Source organism: Furipterus horrens, unplaced genomic scaffold, assembly GCF_987537825.1.
Source record: "Furipterus horrens unplaced genomic scaffold, mFurHor1.1.pri manual_scaffold_7, whole genome shotgun sequence".
NCBI classification, from domain to species: Eukaryota; Metazoa; Chordata; class Mammalia; order Chiroptera; family Furipteridae; genus Furipterus; species Furipterus horrens.
In genome coordinates this window covers 41,959,279-41,983,326 of record NW_028327177.1, presented here as the reverse complement: position 1 = coordinate 41,983,326, position 24,048 = coordinate 41,959,279, and the positions used below count along the sequence as shown (strand labels likewise).

Below are 24,048 nucleotides of genomic sequence, written 5' to 3'. Positions count from 1 at the left end.
TGGTACTGGATTGTTCAGAGGCACAAGGGGAGGTTAGCACATGCACAACAGAAGTCAAAATGGAGCAGAGGGAGGTGCTTGACCATAAAAGCCTGGGAAGTTAATTGGTTATTTTGAAAAAGTTCCTGCTTAATAACTGCAGGGGAACAAATAAGCACTAGCTCTCTCTCTCTCTCTCTCTCTCTCTCTCTCTTCCCCCTCTCTCTCTGTGATCCGCACTCACATCATTTGTTCTTGCGTGTTCTCTCTCTCGTTTGGGAACACACACAGCCATGTGGGTCTGCCAGTCATGTGGGCCTGCGGCAGATGTGCAGGCTCCAAAGGACTAGGCTATAATACTAAACAGAAACTCTGCACACTGGCCTTTTCTTTTGCCTTGCTGAGGACACGATTGGACTTTCTCCATGACAGGACAGATGGAGATGGGACATGGGGCAGATTTTTACCTGAATACACTTTGCCACACCACAATCTCCCATGCATGGGTCTTTGGAATACTTCCCTCGTGATCCTGTGGAAGAGCCTGATTTCCACTGGCCATACATTTACTATTTATCATCTCTAAGTCTTTGTTCATGCTGTTTCTTTCCTTGGATGGACTATCCTTCCTCTCCTTGGTTCTCATTGCCTTCTAGGGAAGTCAGTTCTCCTTGCAGGCTCTGCTTCAGATTGTACTTCCTCAAAAGACACATCCTCCTTTTTCCCAATGGAAACGAGCTTCCCTTCTGTCACCTGCCCAAACACTTCATTGGACCCATCCTAATGAACCTTACCAGTCCCTTTTGGATATTGTGAACAGAGTTTGCCAAAGTGGAGTCATTTGATTCCAAGGAACTACCATGGTGCTTGGAAACCATGAAGAAGTTTGTCTGGCATTCCAACCAGCAAGTTTTTCTGTGAACTTTTGCACTTTTCAGCTGTGCCCAGATTTGATCTCCTCCTCAATACAATAACCACCAGATCATCTGTTTCTTACTTTGAAACGTGCAACTTCTTTTGCCAATCAGCATCCTTCATTTGTCTACAGGGGTAAGTCAACCCTTATTAACTCCACTAGGATCCTTTCTTTATATCAAGAGGCCAGCAGTGCAGCCTGACTCTGTAGAAGCCCTGCCTTTCTTTGTTTGGGCTGGACCACAATTTAGGTTGCTACCTCAGACTGTGCCCTGGATTGTAATCCCTCCCTTGCTCGCATAAATGCTTTTTATTTTTTATTACAGCCTAAATATATTTTTAACATTAAAATTTTTTTCTCTCTTCAAAGTAGCATCAGGTTAATTTTTCTAGTCACTATAGTACTTACTTCAATGTACAGTGCTATCAAAAGTAGATATTTAAAAGTCAGACTAATGTAATTGCCTCGGATCGAGAAGAGCAGTTAATGGAGTGCTCAGTGTGGGGCGTGAGGAGGATGGTCTGCATCCTTGCTAACCAGAGAAGTAGCGGGATGTACTGCTGTCAACCCTAAGTGTATTCAATCCTTTCTAGCTCTGTCTTTGTAACTCATGCTTCCTCCAGAGCACCTAAATGTAGCAAAATTCGACATATAGAGGTCAGTAAGAAGTGTTTCAGACAACACCACCTTGCTAGTTTCCTAAGTTTCTGGTATTTTTGTATATTTGTTTGACTTGTTTTGTTGCTTAATTTAGAGGAATGGCAAAGATGATATTTGCTCTAGGATTTCAGTGTTATTCAATGTGAGAAACATCTAGTCTGACAAACAAAATCATAATCTAGGCTAACAGCAAATTATTTCAAAATCAAATTATCTGAATAAGTGGCACACTCTGGCTTTTTTTCACTAGTAGCTTTAATTTAGTAAGTAAGCATGGTTTAGTTTTATAAAATTACTATGTGGTCCTTTTAAGCACAGAAAAAGACAGAGGAAGGTATTGTTGAATGAACTAAGCAGTTGGGGAAACCAGCCTGCAATGAAAACTTATAAAGAAAAACACTGGAGTTTGTGTAATGGACAACTAGATGTGGTAGGTTTTTCTTAAACTCTTCTGTCAGGAAAGGCAGTTTTTGAAAAAAAGAATGCCTAATATTCATATTTTAAAATAAAAAAGAAACAGCTACGGTTTATGTAAAGGATCTTTATTGTCTTTTGAACAATATTAAAACATAAATTATTGTGCAGTTCAGTAACACAATAAGTAAGTGCTAGAGGTAATCTTTAAAAGGCATTTCTGGTGCAATTACAATTAAGTAATATAGGTAATTCAATAGCTATTTATCTTGCCACCTTATAAAATTGCCTGCTCATTTCACATTGTTCTTCAAATGTTCTTCAGCGAATTGCTGCATTTTGTAAAAATTTCAAGGTCCCACTATAAAATGTCCTTCTATTGATTGATTGATTTTATTTCTATTTACTGTTAATAACATCACTAATGAATCACATTTAAAAGACATTTTTAAATGTTATCTATTATTCATGTGCTAACATAATCATTCTTTTACAGAGCCATGTGGAAGTGTTTTAAGTACCCAACTGTAAATGAAAAGATACTTTGCTATGTGAACCTCCTTCTAGGAATAAACGTTGAATAAACCAAAGCTGTTTGTTGTTATTATTTGCTCTTTTTAAATGGTTTTATTGTAAAGAATAACTTTTTCCTTTAGAAAACAGGCACCATCTAATTTTTTAAATTATGATGTAAAATTAGCTTTCCAAGCTAAATCAAAATAAAACACATTCTCTAAAGAACATTCACAATTGCTCTCAATTTTATCATAGATATATGTACAGAAAATAAGTATCAGTTCACCTGCTTAGAATAATTTTCTTATAAAGAAAAACACCCTTCACATACTCTTTCACAAATATACTGTTGTATGATTTATGTAGAAACCCAACTAAGCTGAACAAATGTCTAACAAATTTTTCAGTGTTCTTAAATTTTTGAGTTTAAAATAAAATTTATAATTATAAAACACTATAAAAACTGTCATAAATTGAAAGCCATATATTTATGTCTTTTTCAATAACTGAAATATTCTTTGTTATAAGTTACAGTACAAACATCACATTTCAACTGCTGTTTTTTTAAAAGTAAATGTGAATTGTATGATTTGGCTTACATATTCTGAGACAATAATAAAACTAAATTATTTCATGGATAATCCCAAAAATTGCAGATGTACTTGACAGAGATTTAAAAAATGTAAACATGTCATTTTTCTTTTGTTGTATTATTGTTCCATTATAAAGAGAGTCTATGTATACAACAACTAAATATTATTCCATCTCTAAGTATCTGTCAATCATGATAAGAATAACCAAAAACAGAAGTCAAAATTACATTCTTGATTTGTTTAAAAATGCAGACACCATATTAAGAAGTCATTACCTCTGCCTGAAACATTTTTTAAATTATTTCCAAAAGTTTATCAACATGAGTCATTTCATAGAGGCCCATCGATGTTACATACAATAATTTATTATATATTGACTCAACAATCAAGAGTTTCTATTGGGCAAATATACTAAAAGAGAGTTTCCCTGAGATGAACTATCTTGCTGGCCCACAGGAAAGTAAACATAACAAAGCTATATCCAGATTTTAAACTGAATTATAACCTAATCCGACACCTACCCAAAATGAGTGTTAATAGATTTTTATCATCAGTTGATTTGTGCTGATAATTCCATTTAGCGGACTATTTATACATTTGTTTCTAAACAAATATACTGAGAACTTGCTTAAAGTGTTACTTTCTGGAAACATACAAAGGCACACATGAATAGCAACTTTACAGATAACTTTCAAGTGTAAAAATCAGGAAATCTCTTCTATGCTTTTAAGAATACTAACATTTAATTACTTCAAAGGTAAAGAAAATGCTTTTAAAAAGTAGTTTCCTAAATACCTATGTTGCTCATACCAGAAGATTTTTACAAAAGATTGATCAGACAAGTATTAATTCGTTCAAAAGACTTTTCTTCTTTCACTCATGTAACTAGGTAGGACCTCATTTATGTATTTTTAATTTGGAAGACACTCACATTAAATAATTTCTCATTAAATGGTCTGTGAAATACTGCTGAGATAATTTTCAGACTTCATTATAAAATCTGTCCACTCTTGACAAATGTCCTCCATGGAGAATCCTTCACCACCATATTCCAGAGGAAGAATGCCTGGGAAATGCTGAAGTAAGCTTTGTTTGTAATTGCTTCCATGCATATGAATCTGAAATAGTCAAAATGTTTTAGGAGGTTTGCCTTCTGCCTTTTGATACATTAGATGAATTTTCAATGAAAAATCAACACCATAGAATAAGTTACTCTAAAAACTTGCAAGATAGGAAAGCATGTATAGGTAGTACATCCTTTATTCCTCTGCTTATGAAGCTAAGAATTCTACTTGTTTAGATTGTGCTGCTTGTGAATCTGATCATCTTACTATTTTCTTATATTTGCATCCTTATAACTGAACAAGGTTTATAAAAAAAATTCTTTTCCTCTTTCACAAGTAGATTTTTAAATATCTAAATAAAGTATTTTATACATTCTATTTTCTGATGTACAAGTGATACTTAGCAAAATATCAGCTATCCTGGGACTACTTGTAGGTCATAAAAATGACCTGGTATTTTTTCATATGAAATAAAAGCTTATATCTATGCACAAAATTAGGTATACAGGAAATAATTTATATGGTTCACTTGGTGAATATTCTTGGCTAGTACAAAATTAGGAAACAATCATGTTGTTTAAGAACCTTAAACTGTCAAATATTTTAAACTATAACTAACAATCATATAAAGATTTAGAATCTTAAATCAAAAGCATATCTTGTTAAAATATAAATATTAAAAAATAAACTTTGTCTGCTAGGGGAAAATGTTTTTTGATACATTCAACCATCATTTAATAAGCACCTACATGTGCTAGGACACCAGTTTTCAACCATTTCCATCTCATGGCACACACAAACTAATTACTCAAATTTTGCAGCATACCAAAAATGTATATGTTTTGCCAATCTGACAAAAAATAGGTATAATTTTGACTAATTTACAAAAAAATAGTAACATTATTTACCCTTTTGCTCCAAAGTGACTTTTAAAAAATCAGGTGCTTGTACATAGGGATTTCTGGTAACAAGAATTAACCAATCAGATGCAACTTTATTATATGATGTGACCAATAGGATGCAAGTCTATTATATGACCTATATATTTATGACTATATAAATATATAGGTCACATAGGACAGGACATTCACACTGGCCAGCTATTGCTGTGTTGGCTGTTGTCATTATTTTATTTGACCATCTAAGGAAAAAGTGGTCAGTGTCCCTGACTATAGTCAGATAGTGCATGTTTTAAAACTTCTTGCAGTTGAAAATCACTAGGCTTAGGATATGAGGATTGAAAAATGAATGAAACAAGTTTCCTGTACTCAGGAACCTCACACTCCTCAATCCTGAATTTTTTTCTTAAATGTTTAAAATATTATCAGCTAAAAGAGAAAAAGTCTACTATCTCCTCAGGAAGGGGAAAATAAGAACATTCATAAGGTATTGTCAAAATATTGAAAAGGAGAAAATGGCTGGATAGGAATCCTCCCCACCCCTGGCCTTTTGGCAAATCTGTTTAATATCAATTGATTCTCACCTTTAAACGTCTCAATTTTTTATTTTTCTTTCTTTCTTGTTCATATTCTCCTATTTATTAGGTTCAGTTTATTATTGCTTTTGTTTTTATTTGTTGAGAGTATAACCCAAAATATAAATACCTAATTTTAGATCTTTCTGAATTAAAAAGCAGGTAGCTAGCTATTATCAAGCTACATTGAAGAGATTTAAAAACTGAACAAGAGAATTGACTTTTATAAAAATACTAGAATGAAAAGAGGCCATCTTTGGAAATGTGGTTCTTCTTGAAGACAGATAGAAATACTTACTGAATAACCTCAAAAGAATCTCTAGGTCACAGTTTTCTGAACAGATGCAAGATGTTATATTGTGATATGAAAGACTATACTTCCTAAAATTCCAAATATACTATTATAACTCATACAATAACCATTTGTATTTAAATAATGTTTGAGATTTAAATTGTCAAAGCTTTTAAAAACTTTTTCTTTCAGGCATCAGATGTTGCCAATGTTTGTCTCGATAAGTGCTTTAAAAATTCTCTTTTAAAGATTAGTGAATATTCTAAGAGATATTAGATATTCACCTGAGATTAGGCTCAACAGGGTAAGTTTAAAAAAAAAGAAATCAAACCTCTCTCTTTTCTTTAACTAACATGATGTTAAGTCATATAACTCAGGTAATGTGGTTTTCAGTTAAAATGTATATTAAAATATTTATTTTTTATTTGCATAGATAATACATTCACAAGGCTAGAATAAAAACAAGATAAAAGACACACCCTGAGATATCTAGCTCCCAACCTTATCCTCGTCCACCCTAACCACTCCTCTATTCTAAATAGATAATCACTTAGGTTGCTTTCTTGTTAATCCTTTTAATGAACTTTTAATGCAAATATACTACAGATTCTGATTTCTTCCCTTTTTATACAAAATGTAGCATACCATAAGCTCTTCTGCTTTTTGCTTATATTACTTTACAATAAATCCTGCAAATCTTGTATTCTATTGTGTCAATCTCTCACAGTTCATTTAACCAGTCTCCTGATGATGAACACTTAGTGCTTTCCAATCTTTTGCTGCAACAAATCTTTTGGTATATGCAATTTTTTTTATGAGTGAATAGGATAGTTCCCAGAAGCACACAGGCTGTAATTTTGATAACTATTACTACACTGACCTCTATAGGGCATATACTACACTGCACTCTGACCAGTAGTGTGCAGGAGGCCCAGTTACCCCATAGAATCACTAACTTGATGTTTCAAAATTAAAAAGAAAATTTAATTTATAAGAGTAGTTGGCTTGTTTGATAAATATGAAAAATATTACTTCAATAGTAGGGGTGCTTAATAAAGCAGTTTTTAAATGAGAAAGGATTGGAACATTTGGTAGAGAGGAATAGTTACTTGAATATGCTTCACTCACCCGCTCCTTAATTTTTTCAGTCAGGAATGGTTTAATCATGGAAAAGACAGCATGGAAAATTATTGGTGCATTTATCAAATGGATACCACGAACTTTTAATGGAAAGGAATCCTTTTGAAAATAATGAAAAATCTTATTAGCAACAAAGCATAAATAAATATATATTACTATTGACAAATAAACTGTTTCTAATTTGATTCTATAAGAACTGATGCTAGCACCTATCTTTATGTTAAGGAGGCAATGATGGTGTAAGCACAGCTTTTAATTCAGATGGTCTAGACTGGAATTTTTGCTTCACTGCTGACAAAACGTATATACTTGGGCATTGTTATCATCTCTCTGCCATAGTTAATTAATCTGTAGAGTGGGAAAATAATAGTCATATAACATAGGATTGTGTGGACATTAAATGGTAATTCACTTGAAACACTTAGCCAAGTACCTGGTATACAAGAATTGTTATTATATTCAAGGTCTTCACTATATTTACTATTATATACAAGGTCTTTACTATTATTCCTTGGCTACATTCCCCAAAGTAGGATTACTGGGTCAAAAATCAAAAAGCTTTTGATTTCTAAAAAAATAAAAAATAAAAATATAAAACTATCAATTTATACCTACCAAACTTATGTGACATTTTGTTGTAGCATTGCTATAAATACTGTTTTTCATTCAATTTTTTAATTTAGAAAGAGAATTTTAATGACAGAAAGATAAAGTCACCAAACACATCATTGTTTAAATGTATAAATTCTTTGATTACTACTCTTGAACCTATTTTCACAATTTGTTGCACCTTTCTTTCCTTTATTAATTAAAAACCCTTTACTTTCTCTTAGCATTATTGAATTCTATGTATTATTTCTAAAATTTTATTTGATTTTCTAATAAATGTACTGTCCTTTCTCTTTATATAACATATAACTAAATTAAAATCTATTGGAAGTATTATCCCAAAAAGTTAAACTATTCACTTACTGTAAGAACAGCCGCAATCTTCTTGGCTACAGATGGGGTAATTTGAAAAGCATGAGAAAAATGCCAGCCTTCCAGATCAAAGACAACCTTGATTCCATTCCGTTGGGTTTCTACCTCCTGTACAATAAGCTCGGATGTGATTAGACTTAAACGGAATACATCATAAGCTGTAAAAACTTTAGGGTCCCAGTATGCTAAAAATAAAAAATAAAAAATATCGTATCTCAGCATTGTGTAAAAAATCAGAAAGCAAAAGGAAACTAATTCTTTTTAGTCTTAATCAATAAAAATAAAAATATATACAAAGATCATGAATTAAATAACAGATCTAACCAGTAACCCACAAACATGTACCTGCTTCTCCCTAGTGAAGAACAGATTTTTAAGAACATGTGCTTTAAAAAAAAAAAGAAGAAGTACAGGCTGGAATTGATTGACACATGAAACTACAGCCCAAATCATGCAGGAGACTGCCATGGCTAAAGGTGGGAATGCCTGTGGGTGTGCTCCAAGATGGGAGATACTGCACATGGGAGAAGAATCGCCTGGATTATGAAGACTGACCAGGGCCAGAGAGGTTGCAAAAGAAAACCCTTGAGGAGTAGGACAGGTTGGCTGACGTCTCTGACACCACTTAATGACAAGCAGCATGTAGTGGACTCATGTCCTGACAGGCTAGGACAGTAAGTGTGGGCTTTGGAAAGCAGAGTCAGAAAAGCACTCACGCAGCTGCCCATACCTCGGAAAAATAGAGAACATCTGTGCTACGAAGAGAGATTAATGACATTCTTCTGCTCTCCCCTCCCCCACCATTCCTGGGACAGGCCATGGCATACAGAAAGGACAGTAATGGGCAGGCAAGCAGGTCATCTTAAAAAAACAGGCATCCACTAAGAATTGTAATATATTTTAAAACACAGATGCACAAAGAAGAGAGGAACCAAATTAAGAGACATGCAGTTAGATCATGAGGTTTTCAAAATCCAACTAATTAGTTCTGGGAAGCAATATTACAGAGAATATGACACAGAGGAGAGAGGAAGAATAACAGTAGGGAAAATTTTCCCAAAGCTGAAAAAAAATATGTAAGTCTTCAGATTGAAGGGTGCACAGAGTGCCTAACAGGGAGGGAAAAAAAAGAGGGGAAAAAATTCATAACTAACTAGTGGTAAAATTTTAAAATACCAAATGTCTGGCTTGGACAACGGTCGGATGGTGGTACTATTTACTGAGATAGGAAACGATGGGAAAAAATATATTTTGGTTGGAAAAGATGATAAGTCATTTTGGACATGTTAAATTGGTGGTTGTGAGATGTCCAACTGCATATGGCTGGATTGGGGAGTTGGTTGTATAAATCCTTGGGAACAAGAGGTAATGGGGGTATTACATATCAGGGCGTTGTGTGTGTTTAACTGAGAGCCTATAACAGGCATTATCTTAGGTCTATGTTTAACTTCGTTACCGTAGAAAGATAAAGTAGCCTGAGAAAAAGAGTTTGAGTCCAATGTCCTAAGGAACTTTAGAATTTAAAGGGTGAGTAGAATAAGTGTTGCTAGCAAAGGAGACTATGAGGAAGGAGCCAGTTAAATCAGAGAAAAACACCAGGAGAATGTGGCATCAAAGAAGCCATGAGAGGAGGGTATCTCAAGAAAGAGAAAGTGCTTAACCAACATAAATTATATAAAGTGAGGGCTTGCTGAGGAATGATCTAGAAAATAGTTATTGGTGTATATGTAGTAGCCATTCTTCTAAAACATATAATAGTTGTGACTGCAATAATTTTAAGAATATAAATTAACATTTTTACAGCACATTTTAAAATTTGAATAAAATCTAAGTAATAATTATTTCTTAAACAAAAATAAATCTACTACTACCAGTAGCTTTCTTTCAATTTCCATAATTATTAATTCTTTTTTCTCATAAAAGTCTTTACTCCTCTTGGGATTATAATCAACAAAACTTTACCATATTTGTTCTAATATTAATGTAACAATGTAGTTACAATGTAGTATTCCCAAAACAAAAGATTCAGGTAAAACAATCTTAAAACATCCATTGTCCATTTAAATCAGAGTAAGAAATTTCACACTTTTATGTTATTACACATCTATTTTACAATTCAAATAGAAGTGCTAGACTTTTAAATTAGAGACATTACTGAAATTATTCCAGGGATTATAATAATATTATTCTTTTGATGCCTGAGTATAAACATATCTTCTTTTTTTAATAAGTTGTCTCTCCTCATTTTTCTCCCTCTATTTTAAATTACTAAATTACTTCCCTTGAAATAAAATATATTTTCTGAAAAGAGAGAGAGAGCGGAAGTAGCTCACTGTGTTGATGTGTTAAAAGGTCAAGTAAGTCAGGATGCCCATTTAATGTCCATTAGATTTGGTGAAAAGAAGGTCACTGACAATTTGTTGAGGTCATTTCAGCAGAGAGGTGGTAGTGAAACCCATGAAACCAGGGTCAGGTCCATTGAGGGGAACTGTGAGAAAATGCGGATGGTGAACATCACTAACTTAAGACATTCGGCTGAGAGTGATGGGAGTGGGGAGATGGTTGGGGAGGAAGCTGGAAAGTCTTGAAGGACTGATGACTTTCTGTTTTGTTTTGGATGGCTGACCCTAAACAGATTTAAATGTCAGTGGTAGGGTCTAGTAACAAGGAAAAATGTGATGATGTAGAAAGAGCAGGGACAATCAGAAATATTCCTACGAAGACAAAATGGGATTGCCCCTTGTTTTAAATGCCTGGATTCCTGGTAAGAATTTGTGTAATCAGTCCAGCTTATATATACTATACTACCTCAGACATTGACTGAAAACTACAGTGGTGAAAAATATAAACAATAACTGAAAGTCTGAAGTTCAGAAAATAGTTATAGTCCTACATTTCTCATCCAACCAGCATGTTAAGACCTGTGCTGTCCAATATGGCAGCCATTAATTGCATGTGACTATTTGACTTTATATTAGTTAACATTAAATAAAATAAAAAATTCAGTTTCTTTTCTTAATTATTTTTTATTGTTATTCTATTACAGGTGTCCCAATTTTCCCCCCTTTGTCCTCCTCTGCCCATCCCACTCCCTGCTCCCACGGTCAATTCCCACATTATTGTCCATGTCTATGGGTCATTCATACATGTTCTTTGTATAGTCCCTTCCCCTATTCAGTTTCTCAGTTGCAATAGCCACATTTCAAGTATTTAACAGGTATATGCGGCTAGCGGCTACTGCAGCAAAATTTCATCATCATAGTTACATTGATTTGGACTTAGTTCTGACTTGGACTTGAATCTTTTTTAAGGCAAAAGAAAAACATGCCTTGAATTTTTAATTCCCTCTCTAACATGTATCTAAAATTTATTGAGTCATTATTGTATACCAGGTAATGTTTTAATTATGTTTTACATATATTGGAAGATTTAATGCTCACAGTAATTTTATGAGATAGGTTTTTACTATGCTATTTGAGAGATGAGAAGATGGAGTTACAGCTATCCAGCTCTGCATGTAGCTAGAACATAGCAGAGCTAAGATTCCAACGAGGCAACATATTCCTAAGAACCTGCATTTCTAAGAATTAAGTCAAGTCAAAACTTAATACTTAATATTAAATTTTACTTTTGCTTCTTTGGTATAGTAATGAGTCTCAAAAGGCTTATAATTACAGCTGACCCTTGAACAACACAGGGGCTAGGGGTAGTGAGTATAACTTCTCCCTTTCCCAAAACTTAATTACTAATAGCCCACTATTGACTGGATGCCTTACTGATAGCATAAACAGTCCATTAACACACGTTGTGTATGTTATATGTATTACATATTGTTTTCTTACAAAGTAAGGTAGAGGAAAGGAAATGTTCCTAAGAAAATCATAAGGAAAACAAAACATATTTACAGTATTGTACATATTTGTTGGGAAAAAAATCCATGTATAAGTGGCTCCATGTAATTCAAATCTGTGTTGTTCCAGGGTCAACTGTGTATCCTCTGGCTTGTATGCTAATAATGTCAAAAACTTAGTCTTGGGGTGCCCTGCCAAACCAGGGAAAAGGCTCTGTGCATTTTTTCATGCTTTTACTGCATAGATTGTACCTAGGAAAGTGGTTAAGCTAATGTTCTATCAAAAAGCCCTACCATAGATTTCCTTTTTTAGTTTCTCCCATTAATTCAATTAAATTTAGAAAACTTAGAAATCTTTATTTTATCCTTTCATTTTATTCATAAAACTCTTCTCGATTTTTTCTTTTCTCCTTAGAATAACATGTCATTCTATATAACACACAGGAGATTTGCTGCAATACCCTCTTCTGACCACCAATATACCTACATGTTTTTCTTGATTTTAAAATCTCTTGGAGTTAAACAGTACACTTATAAATGAATATACCATAAGAGACCCTCACTAAACAATAAAAGACTTGATTCAGTTTTAAGGTATTTATGATCAAAGGAGCACATTTGCTTTTTCATTATTAAGGTGTCATTTTTACTATTTAATTTACCCCCATTAGTTTATGAACAAACTAGGAAAACGTTAGCCCGGCCGAGCAGAGGCAGAATACTGCAGAAAGAATCACCTGTAGATATCAGTTTTACGTTCCTGGAATCCCTGTGCAGGGTTACCAGATACAATATAAGGTGGCCAGTTAAAGTTGAATGTCAGATAAATAGAATATATTTTTCTTAGTGTAAGTATGCCTCATGCATATAAAAAATTATTTGTTTATCTGAAATTCAAATGTAAATGCCCACTTTATATTTTCATAAAATATAGGTTTACTTGCTACATAAAACATAAGTACTATGCTAAATCTGGCAATCCTGCCTCAAGGAACTCAAAGAACTTTATTCAACATCCCATAAAACTGCTGGAGCAATAAGACAGCAATGTCTATTATTGTGTATAAACAGATGTGCAGTTTATAGAGAATGACTTCATGACTACCTCAGCTGTATTTGACACATAAGCTGGAGCAAAAAACAAAAACAAAAAAAACAGAATCATTCTACTCAGTTTTCTGACACTTTTTCAAGAATTAAATGCAATGTTTTCTTGCAAGAAAGAAAACAGCTGAATAACAGGCAACCATCTTATCTATAAGCAGTCAGGAAAAGCAAATTTGTACATATTTTAAAGTTTCCGAAAATATTTAAAGATGTAAAAGTTTCTGGAAGATTATAATTCATAATATTCTGCTCATAAAAGTTTGTGCCATAAGAACATGCCACAGGTGGTAGGCGTCCTTCTCCTTTGAATGCCATTTTTCATCCCACCAGGTCTAAGGAAGGGACAGGAGTTACAGGTTGCCAACCTGCAAGAAACACTGGGAAGACCTAATGGTGAAGAGGGGAAGCAGTGAAAAGCAGGAGGAGCACATGGAATACGGTGTCTTCAGCACTTCCTGGGTTTCCTGCTTTCCCACTGCGCCTTCCTCCATCCAGAGGAATGAGTATCTTCCTCCGTGCAGCTTGGGTGCTATCCAACTAGCCATTCACTCACTCCCTCCAAAATATTTAATAAACACCTACCACATGCCCTGGTTCAGTGCATGATATACATCAATGAACAGAGCAGACAGCTTCTCTGTATTAATGTAGTTCAGAACCCTTATTTGTATTTCCTACTAAGTATTTTTACAACATTCTACCTTGATCTTTTTCATACCCCCCCCCCCCATTTCTCTTCTCTGTTTTCTTTTTCTCTTATTTTACACAGGTGACTGTGTGGGAAAATGAAAGTAGAATTTTCACTGGTTTTTGTTAATTTTCTCACAACTGCCAGTTTTATTATACTTGGGGATGCTAAAATATAAATTAAGCCTAAGTTAAAACCTGAAACCCTAAATGCTAAAATATGGACTCATTGCAGCCTTCTGTATGGCAGTCAAGAAAAATCAGACAAGACGCTGGTCTGACTTACTGATTCTGTAGATGAGAACTCTACTGCCGGTAGAATCCCTGGCTCTCAGTACTCCAAGGTAGCCAGACCTCAGAAGGCCAAGAACGCTTCCAGGGTGTAGGTCTGCACTTATTTCTGGACATTCTTCTCTCCACTTATAATAGTTTTTTAGTAACTGAAAAACAACATAAAAATTGTTTTCAGACAGCATGCATGGTAAGCATTTTGTAGAAATGGTGGAAAAGTCTTGGCATTCCATATGGCCCTTGCCACCTGTCATGTCAAGATTTTAATCTTCGGTATCCTTTCAGCCTAAAAAATAAATGTTTCCTTCATCAAAGACCTCAGGTGATAGGAATTCATCAGAAATTGAGAATTGAGTAATTCTTATTTGTTTCCTGCAATGGACTGCCTCCAAAGATAGCTGCCGACAACCCCTCTGCCCTGGGGCACACGTGACATCAAGAGGTGGAATCTCCCCTGGCTGGTGTGGCTCAGTGGATTGAGTGCTAGCCTGCAAACCAACAGGTTGCCAGTTCAACTCCCAGTCAGGGCACATGCCTGGGCTGAGGGCCAGGTCCCCAACTGGGGGCACGTGAGAGGCAATCACACATTGATGTTTCTCTCCCTTGCTTCCTACCTCCCTTCCCTTCTGTCTAAAAATAAATAAATAAAATCTTTAAAAAATAAAAATAAAAAAGAATCCATTTAATTCCTTCCCCTTGAATCGAGGCTGGCCTTACATTTTGCTTTGTCTAATAGAATTTGGCAGAAGCGACACCATGCTAGGTATTTGAAAAGACTGGGACTTTCTGTTTTTGCTTTCCAGGATCTAGATGCCATGTAAGATAATGCAATGAAAAATCTATGCAGAGAGGCCCTGGAGAATGAGAGGCTGTCTTACTTAGACACAACGTGGAGCCAAGATGAACATCCCTACTCAGCCTTGCCCAAACTGGAAAATCGCAAACAAAGCTGTGCCACTAAATTTTGGGGTGACTTGTTACCTGGCAATAGGTAACTGAAACACCCACCTTTATGTTGCCTTTTTGAAGCAAAGAATAGAAATAAATCAAATGAATTAACTATGAATATGTTTGGAGTATCTACAATGTTCCACATACTGTGTTTGGCACTTGAGTTAAAGCAGCAACCACAATATACCCCTAATCTCACTGGACGTGACATATTGGTGACAACTGGATCATACAGGCCATGCTGTATGGTGAAAAGTTCAGTTCCTGGGCTGTCTCTTCAGTAAAATCTTAGTGTCGCCACTTATTACGTATGTGATCTTGAGTAACTAACTCTGTTGAGTCCTACTTTCTCAATATCTGCCTTCTAGGGTTGTGTGTGAAGCTTACGTGGGCAGAATGAGTGGTGGTTAATACTGTCATAATGAGGAAAGGCATTTGGGTTAATTGGCTCATCCAAGTAGTTAGTGCAGGTTTACATTAAAGATAACTGGAATTTTTTGGTTTTTATTTTCTTTCCCACAAAAAAAATAAAAATAAAAAGGTAAATCAAAGATACAAAAGGAACATCTCTGTACAACTGCTATACTGTCAACTAATAGACAACAAGAAAAACTGATTTCGTTTATAGTAGTATATATTCAGAGAGACTATGAAACACTATGCCTGGATATTAGGTCTTGACAAAATATGGTTTGAAAGAATCCCATTTTCTGTTTTATTTTTCCCCAAAAGACCCACCAATAATCATTACTCTACATTTACAAATAATACAAACATTGCTAACGTGTTGTGAGAATACTAAAATAAAATTACACATTTATTTATTTTTTATATATTTTTATTGTTGTTCAATTACAGCTGTCCCGATTTTTTCCCCCGTTGCTCTCCTCTGCCCTGCCCATCCCCACCCCCAGTCAATTCACATTCTATTGTCCATGTCCATGGGTCATTTATCCTTGTTCCCTGAATAGACCCTTCCCCTTCTTCCCCCCATTATCCCTGCTCCCTCACCTCTAGTCACTTTCAGTTTGTTCCTTATTTCCATACTTATTATATTTTATTTTTCTTCCTTATGATTTTCAGCCTTTTCAATTTTTCTAGAATGGCAATACATTTGAATTTAAAGAGGTCTATTAGAAATGTGGAACTGAAGTTCAGATGAAAGGAAAGGACAATTTTTTTATTTCAGTGTCTTTGAGAGTCACTGGAATAAACATTATATCTGTACTTACAAAGTAGCAAGTGATCAAGAGGAGAAATTACACATATACACTATAAAAAACAAGTAGAGGGTGAAAGTCTGAGCCATGGGAAATGTCACAGGGAATGGCTGGAAGAAGAAGAGAGAAACTGGTTGGAGTTTAGGAGAAACATCACTATGGTGCACAGAAGGGAGGAAAAACTCATCTGTGTTTCTGTCTCTGTCTCTGTCTCTCTCTCCCTTTCCCTTACTGTCTCTCTGATATTGTCTCTCTTTTTCTCCCTCTTTCACTTCTACATTTAATAAACTTTTCTTAACTGTTTTTTAAAGAGGGTGTTTTTAAGAGTTAAATGCAACAGGGAGGTAAGAAAAAAAATGTCAGTAAATTTGCCAATCAAGAAATATTGGTGACCTAAATAGCAGTTTCAAAAAGCAGTAAGAACAAAAGGTACATTGTAGATGATTGTGATATATTCATCCTAGTCTATAAGATGAATTCTCTTCTTCCTCCTTCCTTAATGGGATTCAGAATAAGTGTTACTAGCATTTTACAATGCTCATTACATTTTTCATAGTTCCCACAGGCATAAAAATAGTTCTTTTAATTTTGATGTAAGCAAAATGCTAGAAGGAGCATATTAGCTCATCTATAGAAATAACAATTTTATTTTCCTATAAAATGATAAAAGTTGTGGTTTCACTGAAAGGAATCTTTTAGGTAATAAAGGCAGGAGGGTGTGTTCAAGTCCCAAAGCCATTTAATAGCTTTAATTACAGTATATCATTATAATTATTCTATTTTATTAGTAGTTATTTTTGTTAATCTCTCATTGTGCCTAATTTAAAATTTAACTTTATCATAGGTATGTGTGCATAGGGAAAAAATATGTACTATATCTAGGGTTTGGCACAATCCAAAGTTTCAGGCATCCCCTGGGTTCTTCAGAGGTATTCCCCAAATATAATACTGTTACTGCATGAGTAAACCAGCTGGATCCGTACGCTTGAGAAAATGGTTTTTGTAAAGATGCACAATTAAATTTCATGCCTTTGACATTTAATTTTTGCAATATTGAAATATTTAAACCTGGATCTTTGATTATTACTTTTCCACTGATAAATAAATTCAAATATCCACTTGAATAAACAAATTATGTAAATGGTAAAATGCTACTGAGCAATTCTCAAACAAATGACCTGAAGTTTACAACAGAAAAAATGGGTGCAAGTGAATATCATTGAAAGGCACCTGTTTTGTACCACAATTAGAAATAAATAAATGTAAAAAGATATTGTTTATTTTAACTATGCTTTATAATAGAGTAGCTTTCTTCCTACATTTTCATGCATTTTCACACAAATAACAACCATATTTGGGCAGCTTTCATAGCCTTTAATGGCACCATTTCCAATTTGTCCTCACAAACAACCTGAGAGGTAACTATTGTTACCCCATTTTATGGATAAAAAGACTAAAGTTCAGGGAAGTCACACATTTGTTTAAGGGCAATAACTACAGGAGCAGAATGGAAACTGAAACTCACATGATTTGATAAATTTTACAAAAAAAGCTACATTTAGTGGGAAATTAGCAGGGAGAGTCAATGGTATTTTGAAAGCTTCCAAGTCTTTGAGAAAACCATAAAACTAATTAAAGGATAAAGAACTAACCACACAGAGCAAAAATATAAGAAACTGGACTATTCACTTGTGAAGACAGAAACTCACAAGAATATGCAGAACAGACAAAAGTTAATAGTTGGATTTTATTTTTTTAAAGAATTTACTTATTTATTTTTAGTGAAAGGGGAAGCTAAGGAGAAAGAGAGAAAGAAAAACACCAATCAGTTGCCCCTTACACACCCCCAAACTGGGGACCTGGCCTGCAATCCAGTCATGTGCCCTGACTGGGAATCAAACCTGCAAACTTCCAGTTCACAGGTCAGCACTAAATCCACTAAGCCACTTCAGCCAGGGCTAGTTGAATGTTGTTATGTTCATTCTTTTAAACAGACACAGCAAGTGTGGTATACTTGAGAGCACAGTCTTCCCTGAATTTAACACAAGTTCAAATTCTTGCTCTACCACTTAATCATGATTTCAGAGAAGTCACTTAACTCTTTACATCTCAGCTTCTTCTAAAATGAAAAAATAATGAGATAATCCTAGCAAACATTACTTACAAAGTAACCAGCACTCTAAAAGCTATTAAAGTTCTAAAAACCTCATTAACTCATTATCACTTCAAATGTAAAAACCAGAATAAATGAGAAATTTTATTATTGAGCTTTCTTTATACAGTAAAACTATAGGGCTTTTATATTAGAAGTAAGGGAATTTGAGTTGAATTAACTATCTTTGTAAAGGAAAATAAATAGTTTGATGCTTTAAATCTTTCCCTTTCATTTCCAGTTGGCAGAAAAATAAGGTAGAGTTCACAGACAGAAACTTGATCCCTGTTCAGTAGATTTAGACACAGTCTTACAAGCAAATTCTTCAAGGAAATGATGCAACAAAAACAATTCAGGAACATAAAGAATATATATGTATATGAAACACAAAGTCTGGAGGTAAATTTTATTCTATTTTATTGTTGTTTTTGTGTTTTTTATCTATAACATTTATTGGAGTGACATTGGTTCATAACATTGTATAAGTTTCAAGTGTACAATTCTATAATTGTACATCATCTGTACATTGCATTGTGTGTGCTCACCACCAAAAATCTAGTCCACCTCTGTCACCATAAATTTGACCCCCTTTACCCTCTTCGGTCTCCCCTCCCCACTGTTTTGCCTCTGGTACCACACTTGTTGTCTGTGTCTATAGACATTACTCTTAAAAAGCAAACAAAATGAAATCAACAACAAATCATACACTTTCTGTGGTTGGTTACCTCTACAACATCTATAAGGGGGACCCAAAAGAAGCTGGAATTATTATCTTCTGGAGAGCTGGCCCCTTGTGGTACAGGCTTCCTCCAGTAAGTGAGTGTTCTAGGAACCCATCTGTATCTGTACCAGCTGGCGTTGTTATGAGAGGCTGCATTCAGCTTCAGTGAATTTTTTTGAAGACTCTTTCAATGTGTTTACCCATTTCATGATGGGTGATTTACAAGCACACCTGCCACACTGTGCTGAGGGTACCACAGTTTTTGACCAAAAATGACATGACTCCCATGTCATTTCCTCCCATTCACTCAATCTCACTTGGAGCAACTTTTTTTTTGTTTCCCCAAATGAAATGAAGTCCTCAAAGGAAAATGTTTTACCAACGTAGAAGAGGTGAAACAAAAAATGGCAGAAGCATTACAAAGCATCAAAATCGACAAATTCAAAAACTGTGCAGTGGAAAAGATGTCTTGATAGGTGTATTGCATCAAATGAAGAGTACTTTGAAAGTGATTGAAATTTAAACATGTAAGAATAAATACACATTTTTTTAATAAATAAATTCTGGGTTTTTTGGGTCCCCCCTCATATATGTTTAATGCCTCACTTAAACTCCACTCTCTCTAGTACCCAAGACTGTGTCTCCATATTTAGCATCTGTTGAGTAATTATTAGTTTATTGCTCATGATGTTGGTACACCTGTGTAGCAATTTTGTTACAGAAACAGGAGTCCAAAAGTCTCCGGAGTTTGTGGCTGGGGGATGGGGAGAAGGAAGCAGCTTTCAGAGTGCCTCCACATGCCTGAGGCTAATGGCCGGTGTCTTTTATTATGTAAATTGCTTTAAAGCATCCAAAGCCTCAGGTGGATGGGAGGAGTCTTGAACCAGGTGATGGTATGGAAAGCACACAGAGCCTACGTGGGGTTCTGTGAATGGTCAGAACTATTGGCAACACCCACTGCGTCATAGGACGCAGTCAGGGATATAGGCAGCTGCGAACACTTTAGGGGGGGGGCACGCTCGGGGGCATGCTCTGGGGCTGTCTCCCTACTGGTCGCAGAGGTGCTCTGGAGAAGGAGAGGAGATCCACGCGGTTTACAGAAAGAAGACAGTTCGCAAGGAGGCTGAGAATCCAGGTGGTCCTGCATTGAGAGCTGGAAGACACCACAGCACAGAAAGGACCTCGCCAATCAGATTGAGTGATTGGCAGCTGCTGGTAAAGCTGAACTGTGCCTAGGAAGTAGGGAAACGGTGTTTCTGACCTCCCTAAAACTGGTTAGGTTTGGTAGAGGGGAGGCAAGGATATGTGTAACTGTTAAATAAACTATTTTTCTTTTCACTCAAATATAATATTCAGAGTTGTAATTTGGGCGGCGGGCAATCGGACCCCTAATTAAAGAGCCCATGGGTTTGTTTTCAATTGGAGCAGCCCAGGGGTTCTGTAACAATTTGACAAAATGAAAACAAATAAGGTCAGATTTCTAGTTCATTCTTAACAACAAAGAAATCCTAGTAGAGCAACAAGCCCAACATCAAAAATGAGAAGTAATAAATTACTTAAGAAAATTTTGGAACGAAGAGCTTATAAAACCCAGAAGTAATCAGAGTACAATCACATCAATATATTTGTTACATAAAAACTTAAAATCCTTCACAGAAAGAAAATAGCATTACCAATGCCAACACAACAAACTAGGACAATGGCCTATTTGCTTTAATACATGAAGATGTTTTATGAATAAAAATATATGTAGTATGTATATCATATTTTATGTAAACAAGCTGGAAGAAAGTAAACAAATAGCAAAAACAAGCAATTACTGAGAAAAGGATTTTAAAATGTTAAATATATGGAAGATAATTAACCCACTTGTAATTAAATACATGCATACTATAATAATGAGAACCAGTTTCTCATCTAGCAGGTTGACACACAGATCATAAAGTTAGCTAATGCAGCATTGTGGTTATACGCAGAAAAAGTCACCATTGTGCAACACAGAATTGACAAAATTAGTGGCAGTACACATCTCCCTTCATCTGGCAATTCTGCATGTTGAACTTGTCCTATAAGGATATATTCCTATTTTTGCACAAAGACAAATGTACAAAGACAGACTAGAATATCCAGTTGGTGATGGAAGACATTCCATTTGTCCTGTTTACTGCATTTTGTATACTGCCAGGTAAATTGTAGACATTCGAAAAATAATCATTGAGTGAGGAATGAAGAGCACACATGGCAGCACTGCCCTTGTCTGATGACAAGTCCATGTCCAACAACAGGGATTGCTCAATATCTTCACACTGTGAATGGCTCAAGGTCCACAAAAGAATGAGATGTATGTATACACCATGAAATACGATGATCTCTACAATACATTAGGTTTAAAGAAGGCAAAATGTAAAATACATACATACGCTTGTGTGAAGGTAGACTACCTGGAAAGTAGGCCGCCTGGCAAACTAAGGACTGAGGTAGAGAACTTTTTTCCTTTAGAAAGTTACTTTTAGAAACTTACTTTGCACTCTTTATTATTTATGGATTATTTTTACCACCCATAGTCTTTACCCTTTCAATTAAAAATTAGTTATCAATAACCAAAAGCCCTAACACTGAGACACGTTGAGATTCTGTACTATTATACTTCCCTTGCAGTTCAAGTCGCCACTGCACGACATTGAAAAGCAACTTGGAGAAAGGGCTAGCTCAGGTTCAATTGCTGAGTGCTTACTCTGTGCCAAGCTCTGTGCTGGGCACGTCTTATTCTGTGAAACTGGTTAATGGTCAGCCGTGGAAAGGAGTCAATGAGGTAGGCGCTCTCACCATTATTTAACAGATGCGGATGATGAATCCGAAATGACAAAACTAAAGGTCGCATCCCTCTCTTTGATTCCTGTCCTCCCACCACCCCTTCTCTCAGCCAACCTGGAAACACAAAGGAACAGCCTCATAATATACTGGACTATTTTACTGTCTTGACACTTAAGGTTACTATTAATAATACTATTTCACTAGAATTTGGCTTAGACTTTCCATCTTACTGGCAATTTCGTTCTCCCCCTCCATACGTGGAGTTACCTGCTAAGATGCAATAAAATCTAGGCTTCCAACTTCTCAGCTGTTTTTTTGTTTTTTGTTTTTTGTTTTTAAACACCACCAGCTTTCTGCTAGGGAAGAGGAAAGGCATTTCCCCCAACTTTACAAGTTCCGGAGACTCTTCAGGGACAGGGTTTTGTTACAGAACCCCTGGGCTGCTCCAGTTGAAAACGAACCCACGGGCTCTTTAGTTAGGGGCCCGATTGCCCGCCGCCAAAATTATAACTCTCAATACCAGAGTTTGGTGAAAAGAAAAAGAATTGTTTATTTAACAGTTATATAGATTTAGTTATTTGCAGATTTCTGTTGTTAAGTCTTATGCTCTTTAAAATACCCACAAACACATATCCTTGCCTCCCCCACTTCCAAACCAGGCTAGTTTTAGAAAAGTTAGAGAAACCGCTTCCCTACTTTCCAAACACAGTTCAGCTTTACCAGCAGCTGCCAATCACTCAATTCTGATTGGGGAGGTCCTTTCTGTGCTGTGGTGCCCTCCAGCTCTCAATGCAGGACCGCCTGGATTCTCAGCCTCCTTGCAAACTGCCTTCTTCCTGCAAATCGCATGGATCTCCTCTCCTCAAAACCGCATGGCAAGAGCCTCTTAAAGCAGCCTGGAGACCCCTTCTCCGAGTCACATGGAGAAGGCCTCTTTACCAAGCCACGTGGAGGGAGCACACAAGAGAGCGAGAGAGCGAGAGCCCCAGACCGAGCGCATGAGCGTGAGAGAGAGCCCGAGTCAGAGCGCCAGAGTGAGAGCCAGAGTGCCAGTGAGAGCCAGAGCCCGAACGAGAGCTTGAGAGAGTCCCAGAGTGAGAGCACAAGCGAGAGTCAGAGTGCCAGAGCCAGAGCCAGAGTGCCAGTGAGAGCCAGAGCCGGAACGAGAGCTTGAGAGACCCCGCTAAAATGTCTGCAGCTGCTTATATATCCCTGACTGCGTCATCTGACGCAGTGGGCGTTGCAAACAGTTCTGACCATTCACAGACCCTTACGTAGGCTCTGTGTGCTTTCCATACCATCCCCTGGTTCAAGACTCCTCCCATCTGCCTGAGGCTTTGGATGCATTAAAGCCATTTGCATAAGAAAGACAGTAGCCACCAGCCTCAGGCATGTGGAAGCATTTGAAAAGCTGCTTACTTCTCCCCATCCCCCAGCAGCAAACTCTGGGGATTTTTGGACTCCCCTGTTTCTGTAACAGTTTCAGTGTCAAATGGATCATCACCCTGGAGCGTTCCAACTTAGTCTAGGTTTTCTGTTTCCAAGACACAGACAAACGCAATGGGCCGGAGCTGGGTTTCTCCGAACCCTCGCAGCGACAGCGCCCGCGCCCAGTGCGCCAGGGGCGCATTTCCACCAAGGTCCCTCTCGAAACTTTGGCTTTCGTGGGGATCAAGGCAGCACACCCCGGGGTACCCAGCCCTGTCCTCAGGGTGGAGCGCAGCGGCGGGGCACGCTTACCCTCCAGGCCAGATCGATGTCGAAGTCCCGGGCGCGGAGGAAGCGCAGCAAGAACAAGTCGGTGAGCCGCAGCTTCGCGAGCGGAGAGCCCACTGCCCGCGCCCGGCGTCGCAATTCCGCCAGGCTCGGCTGTAACAGCGGCGAGTGGTCGGGTAGCGCGCTCAGCTGCAGCCCGGTCGCTGTCGCCGGCTCCGGGCGCGCCTCTGCCATTCCCGCAGCCTCCGCTCTGGCTGTGGGGAAAACTGTTGGGCTGAGCGCCACCCTCCAGCCCCTCCTCCGGTGGCCTCTGCCCAGCACATGCCCACCCTCCTGCCCCGCCCGGCCGCGGCGGGCAGGGCACTGCCTCCCCAAAGGAAACCACGTGGTGTCCCCACCGGTGCTAATAGTTTTGAAAGCTCTAGATAGTAACTCGAACCTTTTCCCAGAGAGAAGTCATTGGTGGTCAACGCCAAGGGAAGAAGTCAAAAAGTTTGTTTGCCTACGTTG

General features: G+C 36.8%; 1 protein-coding gene across 2 annotated transcripts; it reads right to left on the bottom strand.

Annotated features, from left to right (window-relative positions):
- Positions 1-2,076: 2,076 nt before the first annotated feature.
- Positions 2,077-23,792, bottom strand: TTPA (alpha tocopherol transfer protein). Of its 2 annotated transcripts, XM_090282829.1 has the most exons (5): positions 23,563-23,792; positions 13,960-14,113; positions 8,021-8,214; positions 7,037-7,147; positions 2,077-4,196 (listed from the first exon to the last, which is right to left on the bottom strand). In XM_090282829.1, the coding sequence occupies exons 1-5, from the start codon at positions 23,770-23,772 to the stop codon at positions 4,026-4,028; spliced, it is 840 nt and encodes a 279-aa protein (XP_090138955.1). In that variant the 5' UTR covers positions 23,773-23,792; the 3' UTR covers positions 2,077-4,025. The 2 variants fall into 2 exon arrangements, with proteins under 2 accessions (XP_090138955.1, XP_090138956.1); XM_090282830.1 differs by lacking the exons at positions 7,037-7,147; positions 8,021-8,214 and having other exon boundaries at positions 4,039-4,196.
- Positions 23,793-24,048: the final 256 nt, after the last annotated feature.